The sequence below is a fragment of the Triturus cristatus genome, chromosome 2_1 (genome assembly GCF_964204655.1).
Source record: "Triturus cristatus chromosome 2_1, aTriCri1.1, whole genome shotgun sequence".
Classification (NCBI taxonomy): Eukaryota; Metazoa; Chordata; class Amphibia; order Caudata; family Salamandridae; genus Triturus; species Triturus cristatus.
In genome coordinates this window covers 523,866,228-523,878,191 of record NC_140581.1, presented here as the reverse complement: position 1 = coordinate 523,878,191, position 11,964 = coordinate 523,866,228, and the positions used below count along the sequence as shown (strand labels likewise).

Sequence of the window (11,964 nt, the reverse complement as noted above, 5' to 3'; positions counted from 1 at the left end):
TTGCGGATATAAGTTCAGAACTGTAGAATGTTGCAGTTGGAAGGAAGCTTTGCTCTATACTGTGTTATCCTGGGGCCCTAGAACTGCTGGAGTAGTTTATTCACTTCTTCCATGTATAGGTGTTTCTTCACTTGAAGCTGTCGCTACAGCGAATACCACTTAGTACATACATCATTCCTGCCATTTAGCTAGCGGCCAGATAAATAGTGAGGTTGACTTGCCATCCACACGGCCACTAGCCACATTTTACATAATGTCGGCTATTTTACCAGCACCCTGACAAAGCGTGGAGTTTCTTGGCAACATGCAGTGATGGACAGATAGCGCATAAAGAGAAGGTATACCGCTCCTGTTTTTATTCCTAAGCGTTTAAAATAAGGTGGCGGATAGTTAGCCGGCTGCTTGGTAAATAGTGTATTTTCAATGCTATTCAACCATCTGTAGGCTAAATAAATGAAATTCTAAAATACTTGTCCAGCAGCAAGGAAAGTACACTATTTTTCAGTTGGCTGGCTAAACAGCAGCGAAGATATTCTGTTTGGCCGTCAGCCATGCAAATAACAAAGATACATTACTATTTACCTGGCCAGCAGCCGAGCAACAGCAAAGAAACTTTACTATCCATTGAGCCAATGACTATATAGCAGATAACTTCGCTTCTCCACTATTCTTTTGTCCGCATCCCCTACCCGATTATTCTCATATATGATATATCCCTCTACCTCTTCTACCTACGTGGTTGCTCCGGTGGCTAGTTTCGGTGTTCTCTTCTCTCATTCGTTCCACTAAGTCTCTAGTAAGGTTTCCCCTTCTCTGGCGCTCCATTGCCTTAATCCAAACGGCCTTTACCTTAACCTTATGACCACCTTTCGCCGCCTCCGTTCTCTCCCTACTCCCTTCTAATCTCACCGAGTAGCCCTGCTAACTCAGGGAAAATTGCATTACCCTCACCCATCGACCGCGTTCACTCGACATCGTTATATTCAGCTGACTTAAACAAAAGGAAATAGCCAACCAGCTGATGATGCTGTCCAATGAGAAGTATAGCTAAAGAGGGAGGGCGGGGCTGAGATAGGAAACAACGCATGCGCGATTCTGTTTGTGAAACGTGGTAGTCACGTGATGCCAGTGCCGTAGCAGTTTCTTTTCCGGTGATGTGACAGGTTGCCACTATGGTAAGTTTAACTAAAGGCTCACCAAGTGCTAGCTAGAGAGAAGCAGTATGTTAGCCGTGACAGAGCAGCGTAACTTTGAAGGAGGACATAAATATTGTGAAGACGGATATTTTTGCAAGGCAGTGGCGAGAGAGCCCTACAGAGGGCTGTTCAAGGGAGAGAAGGGTTATAGGGTCTGGGTTGAAGAAGACACATTACTGTGTAGGGGCAAGGTGGGGCTGCTTAGGACAACGTTGTGATGTCTGCAAGGAAGGCGTGCTCGACAGAGAGATGCTATGCAGCAAGTTGATGGTTGTCGGGGAAAACCAGAAGTGAGAGAACTGCAGGGTATAGATTTTTGCACTGGTGAGGAGATTGGAAGCACTGGGTTGATAGAGAACTGGGCAGGGGTGGGGGGAGCAGCGTAGGGGAATGCAGAGCGAGACAGTGGAGTGTTCTCTGTAAAACAAGTCACCTGTTTGTAATTAAACTGTTGATCACGTGCGTACTTTCGGTCGTTTCAATATGTTTGAGCTTGCTATTCTTCTGGAGCTGGATTTATCTTCACAAATTATATGTTCAATAAAATTAACTTAGTTCTAGAAATGTCTTAAGTACAGAAACGCTGTCATTCCTCTCAAGTATTGTTTAATGTGTCGGCCATAAATTAATTAATTGAAAATAAAATGCATTGACATAGTGTGGGCCACCTAATTCTAAGGAGCAGAGATGTGTAAGGAACAAACATTGGCAAATGCATCGGTTTTCGCCTATGTGTTTAATAATAAGCAGTTTTTTGTTGTAAGTTGTAGTTTTGCAATATATATTACAGAAAGTCTGTTAAAATGTTATGACTTTTTATGTGCATTGTGCTGTAACTAGTGGTATAGTGAGGGTAAGTAATTGGAAAATTTTGAACAATGAAATGAAAGAGGGTATTAATAGAATTAATTGATGTAATAGCAATATTATGTGTTTAGAAGAGTTCTAACAACTATTGGGCCCTGTGGCACTGCACCTGCTATACCATTCAAATCATGCCCCCAGTGCCTGCAAGACAACTGGATTTGTGACTGCCTGTTTAGTATTAAAATATAGCAATATTTGGTGTTTAGAAGCGTTATGATAACTTTTGACCCTGGTGCCACTGCACATGCTGCACCATTCAAATCCTGATCGAATTGCCTGTAAGGTAACTGTACTTGGGACAGCCTGTTTAGTAGTAAAATATTGTATATTTGGTATTTACAGGGGGGTCCTAGAGCTTTGGGCTCTGGTGTCACTGCACCTGCTGCGCCATTCCAATCATGACCCTAGTGCCCGCAAGATAACTGCACTTGTGACTGCCTGTTTAGTAATAAAATGTAGCAATATTCTGCGTTTGTTTAGTGGGGTCCCTAGAGTTTTTGACCCCGGTGCAACTGCACCTTCCGTACCATTCAAATCAAGGCCTTTTTAATTGCAAGATAACCGCAATTGTGTCTGCCTGTATAGTAGTAGAATAACGCAATACTAGGTGCATAGAGGAGTTCTAACAACTTTTGGGCCCAATGCCACTGCTGCCCCATGTAAGTAATGACTCTGTTGTCTGCAAGGTAATTGCACTTGTGACTGCCTGTTTAGTAGTAAAATATAGCAATATTAGAGGTTTGGTGGTGTCCCTAGAGCTTTTGGCCCCAGTGCCACTGCACCTGCTGCAATATTCAAATCAAGTCCCTTTTAACTGCAAGGTAACTGCAATTGTGACTGCTTGTTTATAAGTCAAATATAGCAATATTACATGTTTAGAGTTCTGACAACTTTTGTACCCAGTGCTACTGCAGCTGCTGCACCATTCAAATCGCAACCCTGTTGTCTGCAAGGTAACTGTGCCTGTGGCTGCCAGTTTATATAGCATAGCTCCTGTATATTAACGCACAATGTTTTTTACAACATTTAGAATTTGATCATAATGGCCAAATAGATTAAGTTGAAAACAACAATCCAATAATGCTTACAAAGTGCAAAGAAAGGTACTCCGGCATGAATAGGAAATGCCACAAACATTCTAAGGCTAAAGCATCTGCTTTGCACAACTAGGTAATAAAAAACAAGCATTCCAGCATATTGTTAGAAGCTGTCTACATTTTCCGTGGGAAGAGATCTTGTCTTGACAGTAAATGGGTCTTAAACAGTGTGAACAGCTTTAGTAGAAGTATTGTAAATGCATGCAGCCAGGGTCAGTTAACCAAAAATAAAGTTACACACACAAGCAAATAAACACAGTAATTCAGCTTTGGAAACTGATAAGAGCCCCCTTTTAAGATATATTAAAAACAAGAGATTTCACAAGCACTGCACAAGCGATGTGCAGGCGAAACCTAAAAAGTGTATTGTAGCATTGTCAAATCGTGTTGTACGTACCTCCAGTATGGTGTGCGCGATCCAATGTCCTTCAGCTTGCAGGAACTGTCTTGCGTGGGAGAGGTGTAGTAGGCAAAATATTCTAGGGACAGCACGAGAGATAAACTTTGCACCTTTTTCTTTTACTTTTTAATATTGTACTCATTTGCAGTTCGAGACACAATTTGAGGATTTTTCCCAGATTTAAAAGAGAATTAATTGCAGGGGAATGACACAGAGGAAGAGTTGTGTAAAGTCACGGATGTGGTATCAAGATACAACGTACAATTAAAAAACAAGTTTGAATGGGGGAAGTCCTGCCGTGGAAGTGAGATGGAAGCAGGGGAAACGCATAGTAGTTGAGTCAGAAAAGCATTTATGTGTACGGAAAGTAATACTACAGGGGTACTTCTTTACATTCTCCGAAATGCCTTTATTAATAGATCACATAGAGGTTTGGGAAGAACACGTCTGAGATCTGTGAAAGGAGAGGCAGGGGTGGATAATGTCTGGTTACCTACCCGGTAAACTAAATTACTCCAAGTAAAGATCTTCCTCGTCTCAGTCTTCACTGCATGAGCAGTCCTCTGTTCTACAGATAGTGATTGCCTTAACCAGCCAAAAGTTCACCCAATAAGGCCGCCCCATCCCAGCATGCCATATAATAGGAAGCCCCACCTAACCATATCCTGACACATACAAGCCAACAAGAATCAAAATACAGGACGGGACCCGGGACAGGTGGGGGCAGAGGGGTGGGATTTCAGGACTGAGAGGTATGTAGCTCAAAACTAAACATATCTTATAGTTAGTTTTGCGTAAAAGGCTATCCTGCGGCCCTAAATTCTGCATTACAACCAGGATTCCTGTCCTGTAAAATAGTAGCTGATAAAGCCGTGGGACCTGGTATCGTACTTCAGTGGGAGCTGGTGGAAGAATTCAGAATTGCCTGTATTCAGGTTGGGCAAGCCACCTCCCCCTCCTCACCCCCTTGAAACATGCTTATTGGCGCCCATCTGTCCTGCATGATTTTGGCGTTGTGCCAGACCCTTCATTATGGGTAATAGGCTTTCTTATTAGAATTTGGCATTATTTTGCAGAAGACAGGTTCTGCAATAAATGCACATATTCAGTTCTTGACGAAAGACCTTCATGTATGTAGTTAGGGCATTTCTTTTTTTGAGTAGCTATGTTTTGGGAAGTGTCTAGTAAAGAAAGCAAGGACTGGAGCTAATAGGCACTAGCTGTCATAAGTTCAGTATTTGTCCAACTTTGGCCATCACATTGCCATACCACTATTCTCACATCATAAGTGCCAACAAGCAACACCAAGCGTTGATTTACTTCCATTCTTTTTTTTTTTTGTTTTTTTTTTTAAACCTTTATTACAAATTTCAAAGATATACAGACGAGGGCCTACAACCTCCAGGCCGGCCGCCAACAAACCACATAATCATAACCACACAAATATAGGCAAAAAGCTGCTGACAATAAATGACCAGGTTTCAGAGTAGTGTCGCTGGCGGCTTTGAGAGGTCGCGACATCACAGATAGCGGTTTCATTTTAAGATGATAAAGAAAAACAATCAACAAACAAACCCACAAGGCAGCGAAAATCTAAGTAGCAAAATGTGCTCCCCACAGCAGGGAGGGACCCATAGAAGTACAGTAAAAGAAGAGGGGAGGAGGGCAGGTGGTAGAGACAAGATTATCACAGTAGAACAGGATCACAGGAATGCGCAGACTAAGGAGACAAGGCCTCATCCAAATCCCGCACGAGGGGCGTGGTGCAAATTCCTCCGCGATAGGAGTTCCAGGGACCCCACACCGTTTTCCATTTCCCAGGCTTGCCTCTCGCCACATACAGTCTTCTCTCGAAACATGCACCAGTCCATATTTTCCTTCCAGGCCGAAACCGTGGGCGGCCTCTGGGAGCCCCACAAACGTGCAATGTCACGCTTGGCCACCATATATCCCAATGTCACCCACCACATTTGCGCCACCGTGTAATCAGTCGGCTCCCATACATTCAACAGACACCTCCTCGCCTCTGGGAACAACGCAACATGCGTGACTGCTTGCAATACAGCATGCACACCACGCCAGAACCGAGTCACCTCCGGACATTCCCACAGAACATGGAGGAAAGTCCCTGTCATACCACACCCACGCTTACACATCCCATCCACCGCATAACCCATACGCATCAGGCCAGGTCCCGTGACGTACACTCTATGAAGTATCTTAAGCTGGACGAAACGAAGGCGGGCCGGTATGGCCACCTCTTTCGGGGAGGCCACCGCCGACACCCAATCCTCGTCATCCAGCTCCAGTCCATCAGCAACCCATGCATCACGAAGGGCGGTTAACAACCCCGATTGATCGTTAATTAGCTTCTTGTAGATCAGTGAGATAGTGCTATCCGGCACGTACCCGTCTAGCACTCTATCTTCCAATGGGGAACACACCGGGATAGACGCGACCTCCGGGAATACAGAACGTAACGCGTGCCGAACCTGTACATATCGGAAGTACTCCCTATCGTGTAACTGGTACTCAGCTTTCAGCACATCAAACGTTTTAAATCCCTCTTTCATCCAGAGATCACCTACTCTGCTGATGCCGATCATGTCCCACTTCTCAAAGCCCTTCGTCGACCACAGACAACCCAACCGCTCGGAGGCATATAATGGCGTCGCCCGGGTCAACCGATCCCTCCACCCCATCGCCGCGCTTGCCGCATGCCACACCCGTATCGCAACCCGTGTCGGGCCTGTCAAGCGCGCGTCAATCGACCTGGAATAGAGCGCACGATTGTAGTCGCCGCCCGGCAATAACAGTTTGTCCATCTCAAAGGCCGGGTTAAGGGCCGGCCCATAGAGCCCGTGGTTTATCGCCGCCAGCTGGGAGGCCCAATAATAACGTTTGATGTCAGGGAGAGCGACCCCCCCGTCATACCACGGGAGCGTTAGCTTGGCGAGAGCAATCCGCGGCCTCCCATCCCAAAACAATCGGCGCTGGAGACCCTCAACCTCCCGAAAAAAAACTAGCAGGCACGACATCCATCGTGTTTTGTAAGGCATATAAAAACCGCGGTAGCGACATCATTTTAAACAGCGCCGCCCGGCCAAGCGGCGAAAGCGGCAACCGCCGCCAACGCGTCACATCCGTCTTCAAACGCTGGAGAGGGGGGAGTAGATTCTGCGTATACCGGGCCACTGGATCCAGAGTGACAAAAATACCTAAATACTTCAAGCCCAGCTGGGCAACCTGAATAGGGCAACCCCGCGGAAGGATGGGGGCCTCCCCAGAGAGGACATATACGCAGGACTTAGCCCAGTTGATGACCAAACCAGAGTTACAGCCGAAGGAGCGTAGTACATCCACCAACACAATCAGCGATTCACGGGGGGAGGCAAGGTACAAAAGAATATCGTCCGCATAGAGAGAGACACGATCCTCATATTCCGGAGTCCATCGGAGTCCACGAATCGAAGGGTGCCATCGCAACCATTCCGCCAGGGGCTCTAAGGAGAGTGCAAAGAGGAGAGGGGATAGCGGACAACCCTGACGCGTGCCCCTGCCCAATTCAAAGGGAGCCGACACTCTACCGTTTACCACTACCTGAGCCAACGGTCTACAATACAGCAATTTCACCCAACCAATGAATCCCGGGCCAAACCCAAACTTTTCCAGCGCTGCCCAAATATACGGCCACTCCAGCGTATCAAAAGCCATAGTTGCGTCCAAGGACGCCAAAATGGCCGGCTCACGTATAAAGGGAACCTTCGCGAGCACCCCATGCAAACGCCGCAGATTAAGTGCAGTATTACGATGGGGGATGAAGCCGGACTGATCCTGATGTATCAGATCACAGACCACACTAGCCAATCGAGTAGCCAACACCGTGGCGAGGATTTTGGGTTCCGCATTCAGAAGCGATATGGGCCTGTAGGACGTGACCTGATCCCGCGGCTTCCCCTCTTTATGAATAACCACGATGGTGGCAAGACGTTGGTCCAGCGGGAGGGAACCCGCTGCACGGGCCGCGATAAACATGTCGCGAAGATGAGGCGCTAACGTGTCCGGACGCAGCTTATGCAATTCGATGGGGAGGCCATTAGGACCCATGGCCTTGCCGGAGGCAACTGAACGTATGGCTAGGGCGATCTCCTCAGGCGGGGGCGCATCCATCAACAATTTATCATCGTCCGAAAGGGACGGCAACACAATGTCTCTGAGCATGACGCGGGAATCCTCCTCCGAGCGATCGGAGACCGGAGAGTACACCCCGCGGAAATGCTCCGCGATACAGTCGACAATTTCTACGGGATCAGTAACACACACACCATCCACTCTCTGAACCTGCGGCACCACACGACTCGCTCTCTCCTTTTTGTCCAGCCACGCGATTAGCTTCCCAGCCTTGTCACCCATATCATACAGACGCCCCTGTTGCTCCCTACTCATACTCTTGGCAGCTTCAGTGACCAGAGCCTTGTAATCAGCTTGTTTGAGGCCAAGAACATGCAATTTGTCTTCCGTAACACCACCATCCAATTCACCCTCCAGCTCAGAGATCTCAGACTCGATACGAACCACCTCCTCCCGCTCGCTCCTCTTGGAGTTAGAGATGAGGGATAGGGCCTCTCCTCGGAGTATCGTTTTGAAAGCCTCCCACAGGTAAACAGCAGATGACACCGAGCCCACATTGTCTTTAAAGTAGTGCTCAAGAGATTTAATCAGACCTGCACGAATAGTGGGATTACGCAGGTACCAGGAGTTGATCGGGACCACCCTCCCCTCCGCACCCAGGACAATATCAAAGTGTAACAAAAGGGGGGAGTGATCCGAAATTCCCCGGGCAAGATGTCGCACCTCCCCGATCCTCCCCGCCTGGGCCGATGGCATTGGAACATAATCAAGTCTCGAAAGGCTACCATGGGCCCCCGAGTGAAAAGTGTACTGTGTCTGTGCAGGATGTTTTAGCCGCCAACAATCCACTAAACCCAGGGTGTCCAAAAGGCCAGCTAACCAGTTTTGGGCCCGGGGGAGGTCCCGCGGAGGGTAACGATCCTCGGCTCCGGAAACCACTGCATTAAAATCCCCTCCCACCACTAGTACCCCCTCCGGCAGCCCAAGGAGAAGGCGCCCCAGGTCCGCAAAAGTAGTCGTCTGCAAACCCGGCGGGACATATACAGATACCAACACAATCACTTTGCCCTCTCATCTGCCCACCAGTGCCGTGTAGCGCCCCCTGTCATCATGGAGCACCTCATCAACCTCCAATGGAAGAGAGGTTCTAACCAGTATGCCTACACCCCTTGAGCCAGAAGTGAAGCCCGAGTGAGCCAAGAGGCGAAAGCCCCGCCTATTCATGGCACGGAAGGAATTACCAATGAGGTGTGTTTCCTGCAAGAACACGATGTCGGGAGAGATCCGTTTTAAGAACTGCAGGACCACCCCACGCTCTATCCTGTCCCCCAGTCCGTTGACATTCCAAGAAAGAAGTCTCAGTCCCCTACCCCCCATCACAGCCAGCACCAATCAGCCCCCTCCCGGAGGGCACATGGATCATAGGACGACAATACTCCTGCCTGGTGGTACAAACAAACAAAACCGAACCCCAACCCAACATACAAAGTAAAACTCCCCCCTCCCTGCACCCCTGCGTGAGCCCAAACAGCCCCCCGAACTTGCAGTGTGCCTGTCGCCCTTGCATAAACTAAACTACAAAAAAGACCCCCTGGAGGAGGAAAGAGAACCCCCTTTAGACTCACCACTACCTCCAAGCAGGAGGGAAAAAAGGAACATAGTCAAGTAAACCCTGAGCCCAATAAAAAATTGGCACCCTCAAAGGTTAGTGCCAATGTCAACACACTAGGCCCGGTCCAGTGGGCACTCGCCACTCGCGGCCCTTGTCCCCTCTCGATCATGTGTCCTCGGCAAAGTGTCCAGCCAGTCCCCCACCGTCTCCGGACGGTCAAAGAAATGAGAGCGGCCCTCGAACTCCACCCGCAGCTTGGCCGGGAAAAGCATGGCGTACTTTATGTTCATCTGTCGTAGCCGCCGTTTGACGCCCATGAATCCCAGTCTCTGCTTCTGGACCGCCTGTGTAAAATCAGGATAGAAATTCACCTCGGCATTCTCTAGCTTAAGCGGCCCTTGCACTCTAGAAGCCTGCAGGATCGCATCTCTGTCCCGAAAGTTAAAGATACGTGCAATGAGAGGCCGCGGGGGAGCTCCGACCTTCGGCCTGCCACCAGGAACCCTGTGGGCCCTCTCCACCGCGAAGAAGTTGCTCAGTCCCCTAGGCTTCAGTCGGTTGGAGATCAAATCCTCCACATAAAGATCCGCAGCCGAACTTTCCAACCCCTCAGGCACTCCGATAATGCGAACATTATTCCTCCGGGCCCTACTCTCGGAGTCCTCCAGTCGCGTATCAGTGAGAGTACTGGCCTGCCGGAGCCGACGCATCTCCGCTTGGAGAGCAGCCACATCAATCGTCAGGCTCGACGCTGTAAGGGCCAAAGAGTCAACCCTCTCATTTGTTTTCGAGAGATCGGCCCTGACGAGGTTGACATCAATCAGAACCGCATCGAGTTTTTGCGACAAGGTGTCGAGCTGTTGGCCCACCGTGGCCTTCACCTCCGCTATGGCGCCCATGATATCCTGCAGGGTCAGGTCCAATGGCAAATCCGGGGCATCCGCGGGCCGCTCCGGAGACTTATGCGACCCGCCAGGAGACCCCCTCGGCAAGGTGTAGCGGTCCATGACGTTAGCCTGGGTAGAGGCCCCGCGTCGGGTCGACTTGGCCTTCAGCCTCTCTCCATCTTGCTTCGTCGCCATCCCACTGCAGTTTGTGTCCCACGAGTTCAGAAGCGGCAGGCGAACAGTCAATACCGAAGACCCCAGCGGTCGCCCCAGAAAGATAGACCGGGTCCCGGCAAAATAGGCAGTGTCCCCAGCAGGCCAACCACCACACCTCGCGGAAGCGCCGAGACCTCGCAAACGATGATGGTGAGTTGGCTTAAAAGCGAAAGTGAAAGTGTGGGGTGCGCGCCCCTCCAGGTCCGTCGTGCCGTTGTTGTTCACTTTACCACTGGATCGCCCCTCAACTCGAGTCCGGGGTCAGAAGTGAAGCGGGCCGCAAACTTCAAGCGATGCCCATCGCGCTTCCCAGGGTCCAATTCGAAAACGGAAAACGGGCACCACCTCAGCTCAGTGTCACCAATAAAGTCCCCTCAACCAAATCAGGAGAAAGACAGGATAGATGTAGGCGGTAGCGGAGGTCCTCGGGAGCCTCGCACCTACGCGGCCATCTTGGTTGCGCGCTAGGCTCCTCATTTACTTCCATTCTTAAAGTCTTTCTTTGACGCCCATTGAAGCTTTGGCTGATGGCTCACTAAAACTCTTGGACAGCGGGTACAGAAGGTGGGAGATGGGGGTACAGAGGGGCCTGTTAACACCGAAGATATTCAGCAAACATTACATAGCAACCAAAAGAAGGGGGAGGTATATAGGGCTGAAGTGGTCACTTATCAATAAGGATGAGTCTGTTTCTGAGCCACTGGACTCCTCTTTACTGTTCTCTCTGGTCCTGTCAAAATCTAAGATGGATATCCAGCCTACACACTGTCTTTCAGAAGATATGACTTCCAATAATTGGTTTGGGGATGGGGTGGAGGGTTGTTAGAGTCCAGTTGCTAATCCAGGGCTCCCATATCGTGAGGGGCAAGTGATACAAAAGGAGGTGGATGGGGAGTTTCTTTCTGATAGGGGCGGGCCTTGTAGACTTGGATTTGGGGTGGTGGTGGGTTTGGGGTTGTAGATGGAGGGGTCAGGGCCAGGGTCACGAGGAAGGTGGATGTTGGTTGCTGGCTACAAGGGGGGGGCTTATTGAGAAAAAATTGTGGTACTGTTGTACAGTACGGAATATTCTTTTCAAACTTTCTTTTTTTGTTGCTTTTGGTGAACCAGAATAGTAGGACCATTTAAGGTGATCTGTTGTAATTTCAATGGGTTGAACAGAAGAGTACATGGCTACTGTTAGTTGGCTAAAGAAGTTTTGCCCTAGTGTTATCTTTTGGCAAGAAACTCATTTACGATCAAATACACCTAATTTGCATATTCCCTCTAACGTTTCCCATGCTTTGTTTTTTTCTGCTGGGTTAGCGTGAAGGGGGTAGCTATCTTTTTTCTTTTTTTCCAGAGCCCATAATTGGGTTATAGAGGATATTAAGAGGGATAGCTGGGGTCGATGGCTTTGGGTTGTAGCCTGTTTAGATTCCCAAACATATTTACTTTATTAATTACTATGGCCCAATGGAAGGTGAGGTTGAGCCTCTTAAATATATTGGCTGATGAGGGTTATGAATCTGAAACCGGTCCCAGGATGCCTGTTTCCAGTCCAGGGAAGACATGGCTT

The 11,964-nt window shown here is 48.9% G+C and overlaps 1 protein-coding gene across 1 annotated transcript in view; it reads left to right on the top strand.

Moving 5' to 3' along the window:
- Positions 1-1,035: 1,035 nt before the first annotated feature.
- The window catches only part of TMEM167A (transmembrane protein 167A), a 117,763-nt gene continuing 106,834 nt past the window's right edge, over positions 1,036-11,964 (top strand). The window contains exon 1 of the mRNA XM_085632422.1: positions 1,036-1,175. Within this exon, the coding sequence (XP_085488548.1) occupies positions 1,173-1,175 (3 nt within the window). The 5' untranslated portion in view covers positions 1,036-1,172. The remainder of the gene's footprint in view (positions 1,176-11,964) is intronic.